At 34.8% G+C, this 25,363-nt stretch overlaps 4 protein-coding genes across 5 annotated transcripts in view; 3 read left to right on the top strand and 1 right to left on the bottom strand.

Annotated features, from left to right (window-relative positions):
• nsd1b (nuclear receptor binding SET domain protein 1b) overlaps positions 1–5,881 on the top strand; it is a 41,080-nt gene extending 35,199 nt beyond the window's left edge. Inside the window, exons 20-24 of the mRNA XM_067375037.1 lie at positions 1,204–1,320; positions 1,407–1,548; positions 1,647–1,753; positions 2,286–2,487; positions 3,544–5,881. Coding sequence (XP_067231138.1) covers positions 1,204–1,320; positions 1,407–1,548; positions 1,647–1,753; positions 2,286–2,487; positions 3,544–4,058 — 1,083 coding nt within the window. The 3' untranslated portion in view covers positions 4,059–5,881. The remainder of the gene's footprint in view (positions 1–1,203; positions 1,321–1,406; positions 1,549–1,646; positions 1,754–2,285; positions 2,488–3,543) is intronic.
• Positions 5,882–6,488: 607 nt separating this feature from the next.
• Positions 6,489–12,265, bottom strand: rab24 (RAB24, member RAS oncogene family). Its single transcript, XM_067375038.1, has 9 exons — positions 11,845–12,265; positions 10,810–10,953; positions 10,521–10,589; positions 10,364–10,442; positions 9,674–9,741; positions 9,490–9,589; positions 9,336–9,386; positions 9,175–9,234; positions 6,489–8,278 (listed from the first exon to the last, which is right to left on the bottom strand). Exons 2-9 carry the CDS (start codon positions 10,924–10,926, stop codon positions 8,214–8,216), a joined length of 609 nt encoding a protein of 202 aa, XP_067231139.1. The 5' UTR covers positions 10,927–10,953; positions 11,845–12,265; the 3' UTR covers positions 6,489–8,213.
• A 758-nt stretch (positions 12,266–13,023) lies between these two features.
• Positions 13,024–21,255, top strand: taf9 (TAF9 RNA polymerase II, TATA box binding protein (TBP)-associated factor). Of its 2 annotated transcripts, none has more exons than XM_067376515.1 (7): positions 13,024–13,116; positions 13,522–13,603; positions 14,058–14,194; positions 14,275–14,409; positions 16,409–16,490; positions 16,683–16,814; positions 20,925–21,255. In XM_067376515.1, the coding sequence occupies exons 1-7, from the start codon at positions 13,075–13,077 to the stop codon at positions 21,086–21,088; spliced, it is 774 nt and encodes a 257-aa protein (XP_067232616.1). In that variant the 5' UTR covers positions 13,024–13,074; the 3' UTR covers positions 21,089–21,255. The 2 variants fall into 2 exon arrangements, with proteins under 2 accessions (XP_067232616.1, XP_067232617.1); XM_067376516.1 differs by having other exon boundaries at positions 13,025–13,116; positions 16,704–16,814.
• Positions 21,256–23,958: 2,703 nt separating this feature from the next.
• siah2l (seven in absentia homolog 2 (Drosophila)-like) overlaps positions 23,959–25,363 on the top strand; it is a 51,409-nt gene continuing 50,004 nt past the window's right edge. The window contains exon 1 of the mRNA XM_067375046.1: positions 23,959–24,602. Within this exon, the coding sequence (XP_067231147.1) occupies positions 24,159–24,602 (444 nt within the window). The 5' untranslated portion in view covers positions 23,959–24,158. The remainder of the gene's footprint in view (positions 24,603–25,363) is intronic.

Raw genomic sequence — 25,363 nt, 5'->3', positions numbered from 1 at the left:
TGGGAAATGGAGTCCAGGGAAACAAGGGATCTGTAACACCTAAATTCACTATATATATATATATATATATATATATATATATATATATATATATATATATATATATAATGAGACCAGAGTATAGATTAAATATGGGCCTTGGAAAAGGCTAGCATTTAGTATTTCTCCTGCTCTTTGTCTAGCAAAAAAAATCACTCATCACTTAATGAAAGCTTACAAATGAAGGCGTGATTGTTTCAGGGGCCTTGTCACAGGTCTATTGATTTTGAATTTCTGTGTTACTTTTGCTATATTTTCACACTTAAAACAATGATTTAGTAATCCTTTTGTACTCTTCTGTGCTAAGATATAAGACTCCTGACAGTTCTCTCCCAAGTGCTTCCATTGTTGTCAGTATTAAGTCTGAGAATGATTCAGAGTTTTAAGAAATTACTTCTCTTTAAATGTTTTGGTTCATCATACTTACCTTTTAATAATAATAATAAAAAATGCTACTTAGTCCAATATTTGTTTTTTATTTAGCACTATTTAGTAATCGGTGTGTATTATATAATAATAATTATATATATATATATATATATATATATATATATATATATATATATATATATATATATATATATATATATATGTGTATGTGTGTGTGTGTGTGTTAATAAAGTCAAAAAATTGTATGTGAGAGAATCAGCTGTAACATCATTGCTTTCCTATTGGTCAGTGTTAGAGAAGCTCAGCTTAGCCTGACAGTTAGCCTGCTCCAGACCAGGCTAGTTTCCCAGCATAAGTTGCCAGGGTAACTGAGTTTGAACTAATTTAAGTTTGTTTTATGAAACAGAATTCGCTGACAAAAAGTCTAAGTAAAATAAGCCTGGCTTGTTTTCTAATCTTGTTTTATAAAACAGCCCTCTGATCTAGTTGATTCTGAGCTAATTGCTTCAAATTAACAATCTCAACAACATATTTTTGCTTCTCTTTGTCTAATTACACTAAAAACTGTGTTCAGTTTAGAGTAAACAAACTTTCAAAAAGCAATTGACTTTTTATATTGAGTTAGAATTTTTCCCATACATATTTTTACAATTAGTCCATATCCTCCTCCTTATAATGTCTCTATAGAGAGCCAGTATGGATGTGGATATAATTAGCTTTAGTTTGTCCAGTCTGCTTTGTAAACAAGTCTTTGTTTTTAATGCTCGACCCAAGGGAGGATTTGTTAACGAATATGTTGGAGAGGTGATTGACGAGGAAGAATGCCGTGCCCGAATTAAACATGCTCAGGAGAACAATATCGGCAATTTCTACATGCTTACATTGGACAAAGTGAGATTCTAAAACTACAACACTAGTTTTTTTCTAAGACTTTTTGTTATAGGAAGCTGAATATATTGCTTTGTTTTTTCTGGAAGGATCGAATTATTGATGCCGGGCCCAAGGGAAATGAAGCCCGTTTTATGAACCACAGTTGCCAGCCAAACTGCGAGACCCAAAAATGGACGGTCAATGGAGACACGCGTGTTGGGCTTTTTGCGCTTACAGATATCCCTGCTGGTAAGTCAAAATTCATTTTTATAAAGAAGACACTGTTGTACAGCCTCACATTTACATGCTTTTGCAAAATCATTGATGTCTTGATGTTTTCTTTAAAGGCACAGAGTTAACATTCAACTATAACCTTGAGTGTCTGGGCAATGGGAAGACAGTGTGCAAGTGTGGTGCATCTAATTGCAGTGGATTCCTGGGAGTAAGGCCAAAAGTAAGAAGATGATCTCCAGAGGATATCTTTTATATAGTATAACATCATGTTATAACTAGAGACAGATTGATCATTGATTTGGCTGATATAATAATATATAATAATTAATAATAATACAAGATTATTATTCATATATTTTATTAATATTAATATTAATAAAAGAGACAATACTGGAAAAACAATTATCAGTCTATAATAATAATAATAATAATATAATTTATATGAATTATATTATTTAATTATTACTAAATAATAAGAATTTGTAATTAATTCAAGAAAAATATAAATGAAAGTAAATATAATAGCTATTATAATAGCTAAAAAATATAAATAGCTATTAATATAATAGTTATTGGACACTGATAAAAATAATAATTGGTATCTGTATTGTTTGTTATATATGACAGAGATTTACAATACATTTCTAATGTAAACCTGTCCGTTTTTAGTATCCAAAGCATTCTTACAAATTCAGTGATCCTTTCTGCTTTAAAAAGTGATTGTAGTTAGACATCAACTCTGTGTCTATCAGAACAACCCCCCATCAGACGATAAAGGCCGTAAACTGAAGAAGAAGTCCCAGATGAAGCGCAAATCCCAGCAGGAAGTAATCAAAGAGCGGGAGGATGAATGCTTTAGCTGTGGAGATGGAGGACAGATTGTGTCCTGCAAGAGACCAGGCTGTCCTAAGGTTTACCATGCCGACTGCCTCAATCTCACCAAGAGACCTGCAGGTCAGTCTTAATTCTCAAACACAGACCATTCACTGACCATGAAAAATACACTTTTCTTTGATTTTATGTCTGTAACTAGTGTTTTGCAGTACCAAAGGTTTAGTAGTCAATAGCATTAAGTGAAGTTCCATAATTCTCAATACCAGTGTCTTCAAAAAGGATTCAATAGCACCATGTCATATAATCATGTCAAGTCACAATTGTTTATATAGCGCTTAATACAAGATTGTTTCAAAGCAGCTTCACAATAATAAACAAGAAAATAACAGTATTTAAAGTATTAATGGTGCAAAGTTCTTCAATCATGGAATGAATACAATTTCAGCTGTGAAGCAGTTCTAAAATGTGTCATTATTCAGCTCAATTTAGTCTAATGTTGATTTAATCTAGTTCAATAACATTGTTCATTTGATCATTTTCAGTTAATTTGACAATTTTTTTCATTAGTTATGAAGCAAACTTAATTCAACTATGATGTAGTATCATTATTAGGTTCAAGGCAGCTCAGTGTTGATTCAGTTTAGACCAATTTCATCAAATTATGAAACAAGCTTAATTCAGCTTTAAGCAACTCTACAGAAGGCAATAGTGTTATTATTCAGCTTGAGTCAGGTAAATGTTGATTCAGTGAAGTTCAATTACAATGTCAATGTTGTAGCGTTGATCAATTATGAAGCAAATTCGATTCAGCTGTAGAGCAACTCTACAGAAGACAATAATGTCATCATCCAGCTCAATTTAGTTCAAGTTTTTTTCTCATCCAATAGTGTCAGTGCAGTCAAATCAATAATATTATTGAATATTAAGTGTCTTTATATGATAGCTTTTTTTGAGAAACTAATTTAATAATTTAATTTGTCAATATTAACCAAAAATTAAGAAGCAATGATGTCTGATTTGTGAACGGATCATTATTTTGAGTCGGATCTTTTCAATTAATCAATTGATCTGGTTCACAAAACCAATCTGAATGTTCACTGACTCAATGATCCTCTTGCAGCAGGTAACAGCTCACTGGAGGAAAAGACTTAGTAAGTAACTCGTTTTGCATTTCAGGCCGTTGGGAGTGTCCCTGGCATCAGTGTGACTTGTGTGGACAGGAAGCAGCTTCCTTTTGTGAGATGTGCCCTAGTTCCTATTGTGTCGAACATCGCGATGGCATGCTTTTCATATCCAAACTGGATGGGCGATTGTCATGCAGCGAGCACGACCCCTGCGGCCCCGAGCCCCTGGAGCCTGGTGAGATCCGGGAATGCCCTGCAGAACTCGTGACAACGTACCCTATAAACCTCATCAGAGCTGCCAAAACCAAAACCTCAACCCTAAACACCACGGCTGTCCCACAGGCTCCCTCTCCCTCTGATATAGCCCCTCAGGTCTCATTTAGCCCCCCCAGTAGCCCTCTACCACTTAACATCTCTTTAAACTGTGCATATTCACCCATTTCTTCCTATGGAGAAGAAAAAGAAGAAGAGGAAGACAGTTTGATGCGTTTAGAAATGGATGGTGAGAAAAGCGCATCTCAAGGTAATTCGGAACGACTGAGGATAAAGAAGAAAACCGAAGTATGAAGGTTTAATCTATTGACTATTGAAGCAAACTGACCTGTGGTGTAAATGTCCTAACAGACCTCTTTTTAGCCATGTTCTTGTTTTCTTAAACTACTTTCACTGAGGGTATCTGGTGTAATTTGAGTTCCAATCACTACAACCCCTCCTTGGAGATGGCACTCAAAACAGTTTGCATCTCCTTCTGTTATCTCTTGCAGATTTTATGAGATTGATTTTAAGGAAGATGAAGATGACAGTGCTTATAAAAAAAGATTCAAATGATGATTGAACAGTATCTTCTTCATACAATGCCATCAACAGTTACAACATCATAGGACGTCATAAGATTTTGGCCATCTTATTATTTCTTGCTACATCTGGCACTATGAAAGATGTCGAACATCACAAAAACACAACACTGAAGAGATTGAAAATACAGTATTGAGGGAAGGGAATATATTTTTCCAAGGAAATGCCATTGCCTTCTTCATCGAGTCAAATAATAATGACTATAAATAATAAGTACCGTTACCAAAACTCATTTGCTCTGTGAGCAAATCGTACAGAACTGAAGCTTAGGTTAAATTTTACTATTGAATAAGTGGTTGATATATTCAAGACCAAAGTATACTTTGGTTTTTACAAACAAATGCTATGTGCATACAGTGCGTGTGATGTAAATTTCATCACCAGCCCGACTTTTGTAACCGTGTGTACTTAATTTGCTCTAATAATCTGGTACACAAAGTAGCAACACTGGGCTGAACTGTTTGAAAATAAAAAAAAAAACGTAAGAGATGGAACAACAAACTACTAAAGACCACATTAACAACAGAAATGCTCATTGATGAGCGATTGCGTGAGAAGGTTAAGAGATATCGCAACTCTAGTTTAAAAGAGTACAAACAGTGTCGATTCTAGAGAAAAACAGCACGGACATTAGATAAAGATGAAAATGTCTAGTGAATGTGTCAACCGCCTATGTTGGCATAAGCTATCAAATTGACTATACTTTGAAAGGCTATGCGATTGGCATATGCTAAGCATTTGCATTAAAACTGAAATATACTTTGGTGATGGTAATTAATAAAATTAAAAGATCGGTGTCTTGATCCTGTATTTTTTTCACATTGTATTATAGAGCCTGCTGTTAAAATGACTTCAAGACTATCGGTTTGTTCAAGCACTTTTGTATAATAATCCAAAATTCGCCTGCTAACATGTTTAGACAAAGGCAAGAATGCTTGTAATTTATTTGAGATAATTTTAGGAGAATTCCCAGAAATGTCTCCGAATTAATCTAAGCCAAATTGTCACAACATTTTCTGGTGTAAATTGTGCTGTAAATTTAAAGGTGAACAGTGTGATTTTTGAAACACTTGTGGCATCCAACAGTTACAAAACATTCAAACAAACAGGAAGTTCTGTCCCAACTCACACCAGTGGTTGAGCCAGAAGTTTAAATGTTGGCTGCTCAACCAGAGCAAACTTATGAAAGCGCAACTATGAGGTCTAGTTAGATGAAAAATATGAGCTGTTCTATCCTGTTGTATGTTTTTATACATTTCAGCTAAAAGGGAGAAAGTAACAGACTTTGCAGTTCTGATAATGAAACACTCCCAGCCAAGTCTTTGTCATTTGGTGACTTCATGTTAAATCAACATACAATTTGAACTGAGACTACAAGTGTAAAACACTAGAAGACAAGTCCTCTATCATCATTTGTGAAGCTAATGTATTGGACAAATGATATTGGCCTGTTGCATGTCTACACTCCTGAATTTCCTCTTCTGGTTTTCCTGACCCCCATCTCACTGATCATGTGTTCATGTTGAACAGCATTTCAGCTTTTATTTTTACTGTATTCATGTATAGCAATGTTAACTTATTAGTTTTCATGCTGCTCTTAGAGTCATTTCACTTCAGTATATTTCAGACAAATTATCAAGCAAAAGGGTAAAAAAAAATATCTGTTGCCTTGTCAGAGATTTTAATTGTGCTGTAGTGCTTTGTACAGAATAAACAACAGTACACACTTGTTGCATCCTTGCTGCTGTTTTTACTACATTCCTGTATATGCTTTGATCTAAATTGTATTTCATTTATTTATTGCATTTGCCAATCACTAATTGTCATTAATCAAATGTAAGAGGAACTGAAACTATTAAATCTCACAAAAACTGTCAAGAAAAAATAAATTCTATTTTACATAAAAAAATTAAACCCATTTTTAGGATCATTGAAGTGTTTTGGCATTGCAACATTAATGTCATAACATTAAGCACATTTCCATATAATGCAGAAAAAAGGAGCATTACTGTAACACAAAACTATTCTATTTACATTGTAAATTCTAAGTAAGCCTATAGATAATGGCAGCATTTGTTGTACTGTACTTTATATATACCGATTTTAATAATAATAAAAACATGTCTAGACAGGATGATTTAATTTTTGTATTCTATACAGTAATGAGAATTTTAATGAGAATTTGAGGCAACCTTCATGGCAATAATGTTACAACGCAAAACTCTTGCAGCTAAATTCATTTTCTTTGTGTAAAAGATCTTGAAAGTGCAGAAAATGTCTAATTTGATTTAAATTTTCAGTTTAATTTCTATGAAATCACATATATATAGTATTTGGTAATGTACAAGAATGATACAGAATATTCAATGAATTTTGTTCTCTGATGCAGTACACAGAATTGCCAATTATTTTGGTGAGAGAGTCGATCTTAAAAATAACTTACACATGTGAGGGCAAGCAGGAATAGGCAGCAAAGGATGAATAAGATATGTTGGGGGAAAAAATCCATGTTGAATTTAGGTGATTACCCCTCAAAGTTCTAAGATTCATTTACAGTATTGATAAGCATACTGCACGCTCACTTGATATTTTATTGTTCCAATAATGACTTGGGCTGCTTAGCTTATATAATTTTGATACGCTTAAACAAACTTGGTAAAAAATGCTCTGTATATGCAAGAGGTGTTTAAGATCACATGCTTTAGCTTTTTTTTTTTTTTTTTTAAGTGATAATATTCACATAATCTGTAACAAAGTAAATTATTATTGGGCTCTTCTTTCCTGTAGGATGCCCGGTAAAAAATGGCACAACATCAGGATCTCTCTAGACCGACGTAAATTACGCAAATGTTTTCACAAGAACCATATTTTTAGCTACAGGCCTCTTTGAGCAGTATTTAATACATTCACAATACGAACTGAGAACGAACTAAGGCTGTAAAGTTCGCACAAACACGTTCACAACAGTTAGTGTCCCAGTTTACAATATCTTACCCAAACTGTATTGAAGTAAAATTAAATAATAATTGAAATAACACTGTAAACATTAACATCACATTCATCAAAGGCTGCACATAAACTCACTTTTGGAATGCAGGATAGATCTATTATGTCAAACAGTCAACTGCAAATAATGGACAACATGATACAGGAAACTTTGGGCTTGATTATCAAACACTGCAAACTAACAGTTTTTGTGATATTTCCAGATATCAAATTCACCATGATATAATGTTCAAGTGACCATAGTTATTAGCCTTTAACATATTGACAGATGAATTTTACTCTCTGTGATCTTCCACCCCATCAACATCCAAACCATTATCATGAGAAAGTGTTTTCAGATCTGGTTTCAGATCTGTGAAAACTGCACACTAAACTGGCTTCAGTTTAGTGTGGACATGCATTTATCAGTAGAGTGTGATAAATGAAGGGTGTAAACATTGCGATCCTCAAAAGATCTATAAAATGGAGACACTTTAAATTATAAAAGGTGATGAATCACAAGGCATTGTTTGTGAAAATTGGCAACCATCATCTCCATGCAATGGCATCTGTCCCTAAAGCTTACTTGGTGTCTTTTCTTTTTGGTAAAATGGATTGCCATGCACTGTTGATATTTGCTTTAGTCAATATTCTCAGGTCCAAAAAGTGTTCCTGACAAAGAAAAAAAAATGTTCATTGCTAGAAGACAAGAAAAGGAAGAATCCTTCACCTTCAAAAGCCCAATCTCAACATACTGCACAGCAAAAAAGAAAAAGGAAAAAGCAAAACACTCCAGCTGATGCTGTGAGGAGTATAAAAGACAGAGAGCTTCCAGTCATCCCAAAATAGATCATATGATACAGCAGTTTTTCCTGTGATAGGTCAGTTATGGCAGCAGTTGTCAAAATAAGAGTCCTTCTTTTGCCCGAGATCCACACCCTTCTCTTCTGTGAGGATACAATATCAAAAATAAAATAAAAATATAAACAAGATCACATTATTTTAGCAATTCTATTCCTATTATTATTAACTTGCCTTAATAAAATTAGTAAATAAAATTATTATGAAACGCATTCATGATTTGAATATCAAAAGCTTTGGAAATTAATAAAATACTCTTCAGCAGTATTGATTAAAGCAAAAAGAGCAACTTGTGTGTTTTTTTTTCTATCAATACTGTAGAAAATAGACAAAAACACAGTAAAAGAAAGCAAATCTGTTATTAAATAACTATTAAGGCCCGTTCACACAAAGCACGATAACTATTAATGACAAAAATATATATTTCAAAAACCACACCGCAACTATAATGATAATGACACAGAGGAACGATATTGTTGGAATCACTTTGAGAATGACTTTTTTGATGAATGATAAAAACACTGACAGCCAATCAGAATTCATTCCACTTTAAAGAGCTTGAGCATTTAAAACAGCAGACGACAAACCTGCAGCATGCGCTTCGAATAAACAGAGCGTAATAGTTTGTTGGTGTGGACGCCAATAGTTATCGTTCTTGGTGTGAACGGGTCTTTAGGCATCCAAGTCCATGTAGGGTAGGCAGGTATTTCCAAGCTTGTAAATCTTTGATCTAAGATATCATCGTTGTGGGCTGTATCTTTATTTCCCCACAAAGACAAGCAGTTTACTTAGGTCACTGTAATAAAACGTTTCTGTGTTTTTCATGCTTATGCTAAGCATCAAGTAACTGACAGAGTGCTATGATTGTTAGCAAATAGGTTAGCATGAAAGCTGATGCACCTGAAACACACAGGACATAGGGTGTATATTGTAAAAAAAAAAAAGTGTTATGTCAAAGTTTTATTTTGTGACAAATTCCCACCTTGCATGAACTCTAAAGCACAGCTACTGAAATCTTCAGCCACCTTCTGAAACACCTCATCTGTACAAAAAAACAAACAAGAAGTGAAACTTCTCAGTATCTAACTACATGTTACACATAAGTAGTGCTCAATAGAGCAGATACACTGGAGTATCACTTACCAACATTTTTTCCTGTTTTGCTGGAGGTCTCAAAATGTTGAGCACCTATTTCTGCAAAGAAAAGTTATAATGTTGATATTTAATTTTTTTTGTTTGTTTTAATTGTTTTGCAATAGTTGCATGGAAAAACAAAAACAGCTAAATTCACGCTTACCATCTGCGAAGTCTTGAACATCATGGAAGTCTACTTGCCGCACACTTCGATCGGCTTCAATTAGGTCACTCTTGGTACCACACAAATATATTTTACAGTGCTGAAAATAAAATAATGTGTCAATAAAGTTGTGCTGAATAATCTGGGGATGTTCCTGTTTTTGTGAGACATGGGTATATTTTACCTCTTCACAGTTCTGTAACTCCTTCACCCAGAACCTGGCCCTTTTAAAACTGCTGCTGTCAGTCAAATCTAAGTGCAAATGTCAAAAACAACCACATATTTAAAATAAAATATTTATGTTTTACAACTTTTTCTCTTGTAAGGGACCAATAAAAATATTTAAATACAATACTATTATTTTTTTCCACTGTATTTTTAATAAAATAAATGCAAACTTGTTGAGATTCTTTTAACATACAAAAAATGTCATAGATCCCAAAATTTTGAAATACAAACCCATTTATAGTATATAAGAAATAGTATGAGTGTGTGTGTGTGTGATATATATATATATATATATATATAGTGTGTGTGTGTATGTGTATAACAAAATAGCAACATCATGTAAATAATTTAAACACATTTCATTATATTAACACATTTTAACTTAATAAAACTAAAAACAAACAAAAACACACAGAGTAAAATCTTTTATTTTGTGTCCCAAACATTTATGTAGCCCTGATTAACTTAGAACTTATTTTAACCAAGCCTAGCAGGATTCGTAACTACTGTAAAATGTACACAGAGTGAGCAAGTATGAGCCATGAGCCAAATGAGCCATTTACTTGCTCACAGTCACTTGACTGCTAGACTAGCTGCTACATGAAAAAAGCCACTTTCTGTGTCAAACTGTGAAAGAGGGATATACCATAGCAGACAATGGCAGCACGGGCTCCTCTGTAATAGATTCTGCTCATGGCCTCGTAACGTTCAGACCCAGCAGTGTCCTGAGATTAAAGGAAACGCATAAAGTCACTAATAAGTGGTTGACGAGCATATATATAGACCATAGTGACAACACTTACCCATATTCCCAGCGTAACCACTTTGTCACCGACATTGAGGGCTTTTGCAACAAACGCAGCCCCTATAGTCTTAATGAGACAAAAACAAATGAACACATCAAGCTTAGCAACACCATATCATGTCATCGTTAAAGAAATCACTGACATCCGTGGAAGGTGGCTTTACCTGTGGAGCTGGTTTATGTGACACATGATTAGAGACAGCTGATACCCAGTCAAATGGACATCTTACACAAAAATGTCTTTAATGTGCCTACTACATGAGGTGTCTATGCAAACGCATACTTACATTTTGATAAGGTCCCACAAGAAAGCGGCGATGTACGTATCTTTCCACCAGGCTGGTTTTACCAACACTCTCCTTGCCAAGCATGACCACTTTAGCATCCACTCGCATGGCAGTCATGATTATTTGAGTTTGTAGAAAAAGACACTAAAGAAAAAATAAAAAGATATGGGTCCATTGTGTAGACATAATAATATATAGATACTGTAGATATGGACAGCATCATTTTTGTGAAGATGATATGTGCTTAATTGTTTTGAATGCACACTTGTAGTGTACTTCAAATCTTGAAGGTATATTTTTTAAAGAAAAACAGTATTTGCAGGTAATAAAATATTAATTAAATAAAAAGACCACTTACAGAGAGTAAACTTACGTGCTTAAGTACACTTTTAAAAAGTGCACTTTGCAATAATGTCCAATTAAAAGTTTTCTTTAAAGTACATTTTAAAACATTTTAAATGTTTTGCTGTGTTTACAAGTAGTACACTTATTTTGATGGGTTGACTAAGATGGTAAAGCACATTTAACATGTAAAGTACTTGATTTTACACACCTGTAGTGCGTTATTAAATTTTACATTTAATATTAATATATTTAAATGTTCTAAATTGCAGCGTCATTATTACACATGTGTAATTACAAACGAATTTAAACAAATGACAAAAGTTTCATCATGCAGTACACTTTAATTATATTTCAAAGACAGTAGAATTGTGAAATTACATATACAGGTCAGCTTAATCTGTAATCTTATGCCAAACAGTTAGTTAAATTGAAGAGTATTCTATAAATTTAAAATTCTACATCTTCATTTTCAAGTGTCCGACAACATTGCGTTCAGTTAGCATTTTAGTATATTACTTCCGAAAATAAATATTATTATTGTTGTTTTTTAAGTATGCTAAAGTGTTGTAGTAAGTAGTGGAAGAAATCAGAGCTAGCTTTGGCTAATGCGCAGTTTCAGTATATCAAGCAAAATATTATCCATGTGAAACACACTAGACATTTGTTGGCCTTCTCATATTTTTCACTTACCTGCGCTTTTAACGTATCAGTTCACGGGACTTCAGAGTGACTTTACTGACAGATAAATACTGTAAGTGGGTGGCTAATGGTTCAGTTAGCAATCTCCACTGATGTGCCACTGAAAACTAATAATACAATTAAAGACTACTTGATGAATAAATACAAGCAGCGAATCACAAGATACTTCAAACTGAGAACACGGCCAAAAATAAAATAATCGGTGATTTGTTCACCGTAAAACGAAAGGAAAACAGGTTAACAGTTAGCTAGTTTCAACATCACTAAATACAGCAGAGCTAGATAATTTCCGAGCCATGTTTTTTCCCGTTTACATGGGAAATACTACAGTAAAAGGTCTGACAGATGTTAGATGTATTCGGTAGAAGAGGAACTGTAGTGTGTCTAGCTAGCTGGAATAAACTAGTGTATGTTTTTTTGTTTATATAGAGGAGGATGTGACTTCACTAGGGACAGTGGTTGTGTCTCAAATAGCGATGTATGAATCGGGGAAAAAATCGTTCTTACGAGTCGGATCTTTTAATTGAACTGTTTAAACTTAAACTTTAAACTTGTTTGTTTACGGATCAGAGTAAATCAGTTCTAACGTTTCTGGGGAATTTGCAGAAATATCAGGAATAAAACTTACTGGAAATATGTTTACAACTTAATTTGTTTATGAATTAGAATAGATCGTGCAAAATATTTTTTCACGCAAGCTGGATATTCTAGTATTGTTTCATGTAAATGCTTATTATATTTAGGTTCAAAATAATTTTTAGTGACTTAAAATCGTGACTGTGACGAATTGAACTTGGATACATAAAATTTCAATGAATACAGGTAGTAAAAACAGGTAATGGAAAAACATAATATGGCTTTATTGTAACGTTTAACGATATCTTTTTAAAATTAGTTGCTTGAAACGAACTGTCCGAAAGAACCGATTCTCTGAAATGATTCAGACGTCCTATCACTATAGGCACGTGCTTCAGTTTGGGGGCGTTGAATGTCTAAGCCGCTGCTGATTGGATGCTCGAGTCACAGGCGCTTCACAGTTGGCTGAATATTTGCATATCTCTCTGTGATTGGATGCTTGTCTCCGCCACTCATTGTTTCTTCATCCACAGTGGCTGCGCTGCTTCGGCACCGCCTGTGGTGGCAAAAATGCTGTCTAGGTAGACAACTCAGTCCGTTTTGAAACACAACCCGAGCCTTCAGGGGAGGAGATTCTGAGCTCAAATGAAAATGGCGTCTCCGAAAACAGTACCTAAAGATGCACAGGTAAATAATGAATCAAAGACGGTTTTATCACTGTAGTATGCACCATTTATTGTTTTAAAACGATAGTGATTAAAGCAGCATGTTTAAAGAGCGACTGTGTATTTTATTCGTCTTACTTATTCTTCTTTGTGCACACACATGCGTTAGCACGCTAACTGGTCCACTGTAATGCAGTGGTTTGAGTTTCAATTTGGCGCGATTTTAACACGTTGTGTTATAATTTGCAAAATTTTTGTGAATTTGAAGGGTTTTTTTATGTATGATGAATTTACAAATGTAAAGTAAGATGTGTGCTGGCGCATCGCTCCAAAGAGCCTGCAACAGAGTCGAATTGATGCTAATATAGTATGCTTAATATTTCCCTTTCGCACTTTTTGCTTTCTTATTTTACTATTATTTTTAAAGGTTATGATGCAGATACTTAAAGACATGGGGGTCACGGAGTACGAGCCTAGAGTGATCAATCAAATGCTGGAGTTTACATACAGTAAGTCAGGATCAAAATTGACAATTTTTATTTGTTCATGGAATATTACAGCGTTTATTATAATTGATTTATCCATGCAAAGCATTTTTTTTTAATTCATGTGCTCTCGTAATATTTAATCAAAATAACTTTCCCTCCCTCTTGCAAATAAATCACTTCTCTCATGACGTGTTTACTGGCGCGAGGGCGGGACAACCTGTCACTCACATGACATCCCAGCAATGGCAAACCACAACCATCCAATCAATTCCCGATGGACAAAATCAAGTCCCGCCCTACGTTTTTTTTCTTGTTCAAGAAGCCAATTCACGAAGAAAAGACTTATCACATCTGCTTCATACTGATTTTTAAGTATATTGTTAAATGCTTTTAGAGAAATGAACACACTCCAGCAATAACTTTTCTGTACTAGAAAGTCATCCAGTAACTTTTTAACATTGATGTTTTTCTACAGGATATGTAACCACTATTATTGAGGATGCAAAAATATATTCCACCCATGCCAAGAAGTCCACTGTGGATGCAGATGACATAAGGTTAGCAATCCAGTGTCGAGTGGATCAGTCGTTCACATCTCCTCCACCACGAGATGTAAGTCTCTCTTGATGATTAATTCATAACTCATATGTGACTTCAAGTAATTGACAGTGCTGTTTGTTCCATGGTTTCAGTTTCTGTTGGACATTGCAAGGCAGAAGAACCAAACCCCTTTGCCTCTGATCAAACCGTACACAGGTCCACGCCTTCCACCAGACCGCTACTGTCTCACCGCACCAAACTACAGACTCAAGTCCTTGCAGAAAAAGGTATTACTTAATGTGATAATATACAGTTTTAGTCAGTCTGTTCTAAAAATTGGATTTGGTGTTCTAGGGATACTTGTGATGTTTTACTACAGTTATTGTACCTGTAGTGCAATGATTTTCAACATTTTATCCTTTTTATCCTTTACATTATTTAACAATTTTTTTCACCTTTTATCCACAACAATATTCAACAGCCATAGTTTTGTTTTTCACAACATATTTTATTTTAATCTATTTGATCATCTTTTTTTTGTTGATTACAAAAAAAAAACTAAAATAATTATTAAAATAATGTAAGGTTTCCAGATGTTTTAGGAGCTAAATGTTACCGCTCTTTTTACCAAGGAATTTCCAAAAGTGCAGTCACAATTTTCATTAAAATTTTGTGGGCAAAAAAGGTCTATGGTGCATGTATAAAGCACTGCTTACACAGAAGTCACTTTTCAAATCAAGTGACTTTCTATTGGTCAACACAGCAAATTCACATGAATTGCAAAATCATTGGGGAAATTTTATACCCTCATGTGAAATTCTCAGTCACATGTTCTTAAATCGATTTTATATTGGCATAAATAGTAAAATGTATATTCATTTTTAAAATGCAAATGGCATTTTATTCATTTATATGACCATATATATATATATATATATATATATATATATATATATATATATATATATATATATATATAATACATATTCAGTACAGTCCAAAAGTTTGGAACCACTAAGATTTTTAATGTTTTTAAAAAGTTTCGTCTGCTCACCAAGGCTACATTTATTTAATTAAAAATACAGTAAAAACAGTGATATTGTGAAATACCTTTACAATTTAAAATAACTGTTTTCTGTTTGAATATATTTCACAAAGTAATTTATTCCTGTGATGCAAAGCTGAATTTTCAGCATCATTACTCCAGTCTTCAGTGTCACATGATCCTTCAGAAATCATTCTAATATGCTGATCTGCTGCTCAAGAAACATTTAATGTGTACAGTTGTACAAAATATTTGTGTACAATATTTTTTTTCAGGATTATTTGATGAATTGAAAGTTCAAAAGAACAGTGTTTATGTGAAATCTAATCTTCTGTAACATTATAAATGTCTTTACTGCCACTTTTGATTGATTTAATGCATCCTTGTGAATAAAAGTATTCATTTCTTGAATTTCTTTAAAAAAAAAATTTAAAAAAAAATTCTTACTGACCCCAAACTTTTGAACGGTAGTGTATAATGCTATAGAAGCTTCGTATTTCAGATAAATGCTGTTCTTTTGAACTTTCTATTTATCAAGGAATCCTGAAAAAAAAGTACACAACTGTTTTCAACATTGAAAATAATCATAAATGTTTATTGAGCAGCAAATCAGCATATTAGAATGATTTCTGAAGGATCATGTGACACTGAAGACTGGAGTAACGATGCTGAAAATTCAGCTTTGCATCACAGGAATAAATTACTTTGTCAAATATATTTAAATTGTACACAGTTATTTTAAATTGTAATAATATTTCACAATATTACTGTTTTTTTACTGTATTTTTAATTAAATAAATGTAGCCTTGGTGAGCAGACAAAACTTCTTTTAAAAACATTAAAAATCTTAGTGGTTCCAAACTTTTGGACTGTACATATATATACAAGTTTTAGTAATTTTGTTGCATTTTTTTTATGTCTATAGACTGTTTTTATATACATTTTTATCTAGTTATTTTAGCACATCAAGCAGAGCTAAATATAAATGAGAAATGTTGTCTTGCCAGCTAATTATATAAAATGTTGTGTATTTTATGTCAGGTAAGGTTTTATTCCAAGTACTGAAAATGTTTTATGGTTTTAGTTTTTAGTCAGACTATAATAACTCTGATAATAACTTAAAATTCAATTTCCCCATATCGAGGTTTTTCTAGACTGTAAGAAATCCTGGTTCTTCAAATAAAACAAACAGATGTAAATTAAAATGCACAGTCTGATATGGTTCTGATTTGAATGTTTAGGTGTCTTCGTCCGCGGGCAGGATAACAGTGCCACGGTTGAGCGTGGGGGCCGTGTCCAGTAGGCCAAGCACTCCAACTCTTGGTCAGTTATTCTAAATGCTTTTTGTATAAACTGAAAGATCTCAAGCATCTTAATGAGTTTTCAGGACACTTTACATGCTCACGATTTCCAACATGCATTCATTGAGCAAACTTCTTACAAGAAGAGCTTTTATTAGTTTTCCTTTGTTTCTTGTCATTGGTGAATGAGCAAAATCTAAAACTCCATTTTCAGGATCCTCATCGTGTTTTGTAGGTACTCCATCAGTGCAGACAGTGGGGACAAAAGTGGGAACACCTGTGTCACTGACAGGCCAGCGCTTCACTGTTCAGATTCCCAACTCACAAGCTGCTTCGGTCAAATCAGGTACCAATTTCCACCTTAGAACAAGCAGTTCTCCTTGTTCTTTTTGTATATTAAAGGATTAGTTCACTTCAGAATTAAAATTTCCTGATAATTTATTCACATTCATGTCATCCAAGATGTTTGTCTGTCTTTCTTTAGTTGAAAAGAAATTTAGGATTTTGAGGAAAACATCCCAGGATTTTTCTCCATATAGTGGACTTCACTGGGGTACAACAGGTTGAAGGTCCAAATTGCAGTTTCAGTGCAGCTTCAAAGGGTTCTACACGATCCACAGACAAGGAATAAGTGTCTTATCTATAGAATCGATCGTCCATTTTCTAAAAAATAAAAACAAAATAAAAATGTATATATTTTTCAACCACAAATGCTCATCTTGCAGTAGCTCTGTGATTTGCCACGCACTACTTAATCATGTTGGAAAGGTCACACGTGACGTTGGCGGAAGATCACGTGTCTTCAAAACGAACATGCAAAGAATAAGTCAAACGCCTTTTACAAAAAAAGGTAAAACAACGATGTCGGTTGATTTTTGAAGTTGGAGAAGAAAATTAGATAGGAGTTTTTCGTCATACCGTGATACTTCCGCCTATGTCACACTTGACCTTTCCAACATGATTATGTAATGCATGGCACATCACAATTTGAGATTAAAAAGTGTATATATAGTGTTTTGTTTTTTTCTAATAATTTTTTTTTAATGACGCTCATTTCTGTAGATAAGACCCTTAATCCAAGTTCAGACTGCACAATTTTAGCCCAGATTTTGGCTCGCCGACAGGTTTTGAGATATCACCAACAAATGCCCGAATTACTAACTTTTGGATCACGATCGCGATCTGACAGAGTTGCCGATGCCCTTGAGATATTTGGCATGCAAAATATCTGGACCTGTTGGCCATTCAAAATCCTGCTGTGTGAAAAGTGTTCCGACTGAAAACTACATCGGCGATGACCGACAGCCAATGAGAGAGCAAAATACAGAGCAGCGAGGAGTTATAGACCACAACATCAGCAAGCATGCCAAGCATCTCATATTCTTTTTCTTGTTTTCACTGCAAATCAGCACACAGGCAATTCGTATTGCAAGCCTCTTGCGGGCTACCATTTTTAATAATAATCCCAGTCTCACGTGTTAACTCCAGTCTTGCATGCGTGATATCGCGTTGTTTCCTTGTCACATCTCGCGTGTGTTTGGTTGTGAAACGTAGTTTGCGTGCCAGAGTTGTCGGCAATTCATCCTATTGTAAAGTCATGCAGTGTGAGACCTTCTGTCGCCGATCCATTGTGCAGTGTGAACGCAGCAGCGACTGAATGCTGGCCAAGATAGTCATGCAGTGTGAAAAGAACAGTGACCTGACTACTTTGAAAATCGTGCAGTCTGAACTCAGCTTTAGGGTGTTTTCACACCTGTAGATCGATAGCGTTGTTCAGACGCACGCAAACACTATATGAATGTAGCCGTCATTCCTGCTGTTAAATTATGTACTACATTCATACCAATTCAAGCACGATCTCTCTGTATCTCCCAGCGCTGTCTAATAGACTGTCGAGACACATGCAAACACTAAATGAGTATTATAATGCAGCTAGAGCGGGAATCAAGGCTTTGTCGGGACAGTGTTCTTGAACGGAGAAGTGCGATTACACAACGTTTTAAGATGAAAAAATCTTTGTTTTTTATATGCAGTAGCCTAACTAATGTGTTCACTCACAGAATCAAACACTGCTGCATTTTATATAACACATTTCCCGTTATGAAATATAATAAAGTTTGGTCCGTTGGGTCGGATTGCTTTCACACCACAAGCGAACCGCCCCGATCTCGAAGCGATTGTTTTGGTGCAGGTCCGAGCGCAATTGTCATGTTCCTAAACGAACCAAGCCAAGTGAGAAAACGCACCAGGTTCCGAAACAAATCCTCAGTTGTGAAAACACCCTTATTTCTTGTCTGGGATTGCGTAGAGCCCTTTGAAGCTGCATTGAAACTGCTGTTTGGGCCTTCAACCTGTTGTACCCCAGTGAAGTACACTATATGGAGAAAAATCCTGGATTGTTTTCTTCAAAATCTTTAATTTCTTTTCAACTGAAGAAAGACATTAACATCTTGGATGACATGGGGGTGAGTAAATTACCAGGAAATTTTAATTCTGAAGTGAACTAATCCTTTAATAGCCATGGGAAGATGTTGTGCCAAATCAGTGAGCAGGTCAAAAGTTAAGCTGTTGATTGAGTTGCAGTACCTGTCAAAAGTCTGGAAACATTACAATTTTTTTATGTTTCTGAAAGATGTCTCTTATGCTCACCAAGATGCATTTATTGAATTAAATGCTTTCTATTTTAATACATTTAAAAATGTAATTTATTCCTTTTGATGACAACTGACTTTTCAGCATCATTACATCAGAAATCATTCTAATATGCTGATTTGCTGCTCAAGAAACATTTTCTGATTATCAATTTTTTAAAGTTTTTGCTGCTTAACATTTTTGTGGAAACAATTCAAACATTAGTGATAAGATTTAAAAAAAAAAAAAAAAAAAAAAGAGAAATTAATACTTTTATTCATCATAAGTTGATCAAAAAGTGACAGTGAAGACATTTATAATGGTATAAATAAACTCCTCATGCTGCCATATTAATGTTCATTGAACTTTTTATTAATCAAAGAATCCTGAAAAATGTATCATAGTTTCTACAAAAATGTTAAGCAGCACAACGGTTTTCAACATTTGCTGCTTAACAAACATTTCTTATCAGCAATCAGCATATTAGAATGATTTCTGAAGGATCATGTGACACTGAAGACTGCAGTAATGATGCTGAAAATTTAGCTTTACCTTACCATCACAGGAATAAATGTTGCACAACTACTTCCACGTTCTACTTATTACAACTCAGGAGTTTCCAATAACAGCGCACCTACGTACATGAGAACGCAGATTATTACTATGTTTTATGGTTGTCCGTTCATTAAAACAATGAATAATGTTCTCTGCGTTAACATGAATTATCTTGAACCTGCTGAAATGTTGCTATAAATATATTTTCTTTGCAACTTTGCAAATTCCCCACTAACCTGCTGCAGTCCAGTACTCGTCTTCTCATTAAGTATTTTCCCTTACTGATCATATTTCCTACCTATTGAGTGTAAAATTTAATTAATTTGACTGATAAAAAAAATAGCTTGTCTGTTGTATTTCATCTTGATTAATATTTAATTAATCTTAAAGTAACGGGTTAACAGCACTACTACTTTGAATATTAAGAATGTTTGCATAAATGTAAATATCATACAGTGAAATGTTTGACTATGAAAAATGACAAAGAAGTAATTCAAATATTTTATACAAATAGATAGACGTTCATATTCATCAGGTCTCACACACTTCAGCATTGGTGTCACTAGTTTAGAGGAGCACATATGTTTACCAGCCGCTGCTTTCTCAGATTGGCTTGGGTTGGATTAAAACTTTGTGTTCTGTTGAGTTTGGAAAATTCTTTACACAGTAATCATCAGAATATCTCTTCTCCTGCCTCTGAAAATGTCCAGATTTTTAAATCTTATTACAGACACTCATTTTAAGTGCCGTTGTCCATTGCAGTTTAAAATATAAAAATATATGGTAACACTTAACAATAAGGTTAATTAGTTAACATTAGTTAACTAGATTAGTTAACATGAACTAATAATGAACTGCACTTATACAGCATTTTTTAATCTTTGTGCATGTTAATTTCAACATTTAGTAATACATTATTAAAATCTTGTTAACATTAGTTAATGCACTGTGAACTAACATGAACGAACAAAGAACAACTGTATTTTCATTATTAACGAAGAATAGTAACAAATAAATACAGTAACAAATGTATTGCTCATGGTTAATACATTTAACTATTGATTAACTAATGAACCTTATTGTAAGGTGTTACCAAATATATTAATTTGTAGTAATATTTCACAATATTACGCTTGTTTTTATTGTTTTTTTTTGTTTTTTTTTTTAATTAAACAAATGCAGCCTTGCTGAGCATAAGAGACTTCTTTCAAAAGCATTAAACTGTAATGTAACCACATTAATTATGAATCATTTAATTTTTCATTCACAGCTACTCCTACCACTCCCACGGTTCAGAACGTCCTCATCAACCCCTCTCTCATCGGCTCCAAGAACATCCTTATTACTACAAATATGGTGTCACAGAATTCATCTAGTGACTCTACGTCTCTAAAGAGGAAGCATGAAGATGAGGATGACTATGATGCTTTATGACCTGCTGCGGTTTCTTACTAGTATGGAAGAAAAAGTGATTCTGTAAATAAGCATTTGATAACTCTGAATTTGCCTTTCGGTAGTCTTGTCTTGTTTAGAATAGTACCATTACCTATTACCATTTATTGTTCATTTTTGTAAGTAAAAAAAAAAAATAATAAATAAAATAAAACGATAAATTGTGTGTTTGTTTTTATTTCACAGACTTCATTTAGTGGTTGAGTTAGTTAACAATGGTGTAGAAAAAAAAAATCTTAATCACCTTGAGCCAGTCTAATCACTTAATCAATGGCAATTTAATTATTTGGATAATTTCATAATATGTGTAAATAAAATGTAATTAAAAAATAAATAAATAAAATTATTTTAATGAAATCAACGGAATGCCAGCAGAGGGAGCTGGTTAGGCAAGTGCTTTTACTCCAGGATTCTGATACTGATGTATGCTGATTTATAGCACTGATATAATTTAGAGGCAGCAAATGAGATGTACACAGTTTGTGAATTAAAAATTGTCAACTGGTCAAGTGTACAAAGGTGTATCTGTAGCTTACCTGGTAAAGCATGGTGCCAGCAGTAAAATTTTATCTCTTGTGTATTATTTACATAGAACAACATTTTTTACATACAGTGCTCAGCATAAATGAGTACACCCCCTTTGAAAAACATTTTAAACAATATCTCAATGAACACAAAAACATTTTCCAAAAAGTTGACAAGACAAACATCTTTAACTTATAACATGAAAGTAAGAGTAATAATATAACTTAGAGAACAAAATTTTCAGTTTTACTCAAATTAGGGTGATGCAAATATGAGTACACCCCACTGAAAGTCTCTGGAGCAAAGCTAAATTTTAGACTACAAATGTCTAATTTAACAAGAATTCAACCACAGGTGAGTCTAATTATTCATTACACAGGTGTCCAGCAGACATCTGACTATAAAAGGGTGTTAAAAACCCCTTCCTATTTCATACTGTCAGCAATGGCACCACATGGAAGAGAAATGTAACAAGACATGAGAAAGAAAATAATTTCTTTACACCAGAAAGTTGAAGGCTACAAGAAGATCAGCAAAGCTTTACTTATCAGAATACTGTAGCAAAAGTGGTACAAAAAATTTAAAAAGATGGAACTACAACCTTCTCACAGAGACGTCTGTATCCTGTATAAAATTTCCTGATAATTTACTCACCCCCATGTCATCCAAGATGTTCATGTCTTTCTTTCTCCAGTCGAAAAGAAATTAAGGTTTTTGAGGAAAACATTCCAGGATTTTTCTCCATAGCCTTAGTAATTCTGAAGAGCTTGATTAGCTTGTTCAGGTATGTTTGATTAAGGTTGGAGCTAAACTCTGCAGGACAGCGGCTCTCTAGGACTGATCTTGCCTACCCCTGTTCTAGTGCAAGTATATGACAATTAGTTCAAACTTTAACCTGTGGAGGGCAGTTATCTAAAGTAGAAAGCCAAACTGAGGTGACTATTTCCCAAGACACAATACAGTGTACACTGCAGAGGAATGGCATGCATGGGAACCGTCCATGAAAGAAGCCTCTCCTAAAGCCCAGGCACAAAAAAAGCACGCCTAGAGTTTGCCAGGGCCCATGCTGACAAAGATGAAGACTACTGGGACTCTATACTCTGGTGTGATGAGACAAAGATAAATGTTTTTGGAACTGATGGCTTTAAAACTGTATGGCATCGCAAAGGTGAGGAATACAAAGAAAAATGCATGGTGGCTACAGTGAAACGTGGTGGCAGTGTCCTTATGTGGGGCTGCATGAGTGCTGCTGGTGTCGAGGAGCTGCATTTCATTGATTGCATCAATGAAATGCAGCTGTACTGCTCTACTGAAAGAGAAGATGCTACCATTACTCCATGCCCTTGGTCATTGTGCATTTTTCAAACATGACAATAATCCTAAACACACATCTTAGGCCACTGTTGGATTTCTGAAGAAGAACAGGGTGAAAGTGATTCAGTGGCTCCTGATCTGAACCTAATCGAACACCGATGGGGAGTTCTGAAGAGACAAGTTGAGCATCACTCTTCATCCAGCATCCAATCTCTAAAAGAGGTCATTCTTGAAGAATGGAAAAAGATAGATGTTGCAAAATGTTGCCAACTTGTTCATTCCATGCATAGAAGACTTTGTGCTGTCATGAAAAATCGTGGAGGCCGTACAAACTACTTGATGTAGTAGTTTTTGTTGTGGGGTGTACTTATTTTTTCATCACCCCAATTTGAGTACAACTGAAAAATGTGTAATCTAAGTTATATTATTAACCTTACTTTCATGTTATAAGTTAAACCAATGTTATATTAAACTTAGTCTTGTCAACATTTTGGAAATTGTTTTTATGTTTGAGATATTGTTTAAAATGTTACTTTTCAAAGGGGGTGTACTCATTTACGCTGAGCACTGTAGAAACAAAATCTTAGTATTAAACAAATTTAAAATGGTATTAAATATATATTTCAATATGTATTTCGTGTATTAAATGTGTATTTTTAAAGCGTTTCTTTCTATTAAAAAAAATGAAAATAATGTTGAGCTCAATTCAAGATAATTAGTTTGAATATACTCATTGCACATATTTCATTTGTGCATCCCAAACATGTTAACTAAAGTGGAAAACATATTTTATTGAACCAGAAAGGAAGGGATTTTTTAAGACTTTATATCCTTTTTTCATTGATTAGTTCTGGTTAGCTTTAGTCTTTTAAATGCGCCAGTCCTCGGATTGCATAAAACGGTGAAACATCCTTTGGTCGTGTTGAGGTGCCATAGTGCAACTGTTTGCCGTTTACTTCACTATCCAGTCACGTAGACGTGCTCTTACGTAAACGTCCAGAGCAGCTCTGTGATTGGCTGAAGAGAGTGTCTATTAAATCTCCTTCATCCAATAGACTCGTTACTCGCTCTCAAACTATGGCGGCCATGTTGTATCCGCGGGGGATTGGAGGCTGCTCGGAACTGAGTCTGTCTTCAGTCGGGAGTATATGGTGAGGCTCTCGGGCTTGAACTCGTCTGGGTTTTACACCATCAGAGATCTACACTCCTCGCCATGAGCCGTCCGTCCTCTACGGGTGGCGCGGCCGGGGGACTCGGAGCTGGTAAAGCAGGAGGAAGTAAGCATGGGGGTTCTGGAGGAACAACCGCCTCTGCTGCTGCCGCCGCCGCTGCAGCTGCTGCCGCCGCGGCCGCAGCAGCAGCCGCCGCGGGGGTATCTGGCTCTGTCCCGGGCTCTGGTACTGTGCCCGCGGCCGCTGTAGCCCTTCCAGCCGCTGCCTTACCAGGACAGTCAGCCGAATTGACAGCGTTGTTTGAATGTCCGGTGTGTTTCGACTATGTGCTGCCTCCGATCTTGCAGTGCCAGGCTGGACACCTGGTTTGTAACCAGTGTCGGCAAAAGCTCAGCTGTTGTCCAACCTGTCGCGGCCCTCTTACGCCGAGCATAAGGAACTTGGCAATGGAAAAAGTTGCATCTACGCTGCCGTTTCCGTGTAAGGTAAGAACAACTCCGTAGCACTGGTGAAATACATTCACAGGTGTCATAACCAATCCAAAGTTGCCTAGAAGATTGTTTCATTCAGTACTACTGTACGATGGCACACAGGCAGGCATAAGTTTAGGAAGTGTGGTCATATTGTGTAACTTAAGCTTGGATGCCACAGGTAAATTACATCAAGCCAAGAAGATGCAGCGCTTCTCTTTAATTCATATTTTCAGTCAACTTTTGCTTATATTTGCACTGTATTTATATAGTTATATTTGCAACATTATCTCAACCAATGGCTTGTGTTTGGGGGCGGGATTATCTTTTAGTTCAACAAATGACAAGTAGGGAGGCGGGGAATGTTTGGGAAACCTGTTTGGGAACAATTATTTTTGTATTTCGTTTGGTGACGCTAGGGGTTGTTCTTGTTCATAACTTAAACAAAAATAACACTTTAGCTTTAAAATTTGAGATGGGGCATAGGCTGTGTCCGAAATCGCCCCCTATACAGGTGCTGGTCATATAATTAGAATATCATCAAAAAGTTGATTTATTTCACTAATTCCATTCAAAAAGTGAAACTTGTATATTATATTCAATCATTACACACAGACTGATATATTTCTAATGTTTATTTCTTTTAATTTTGATGATTATAACTGACAACTAAGGGAAATCCCAAATTCAGTATCTCAGAAAATTAGGGTATTGCTTAAGACCAATACAAAGAAAGGATTTTTAGAAATCTTGGCCAACTGAATAGTATGAACATG

The sequence above is a fragment of the Chanodichthys erythropterus genome, chromosome 22 (genome assembly GCF_024489055.1).
Source record: "Chanodichthys erythropterus isolate Z2021 chromosome 22, ASM2448905v1, whole genome shotgun sequence".
NCBI lineage: Eukaryota > Metazoa > Chordata > Actinopteri > Cypriniformes > Xenocyprididae > Chanodichthys > Chanodichthys erythropterus.
This window is presented reverse-complemented; position numbering and strand designations above follow the sequence as displayed.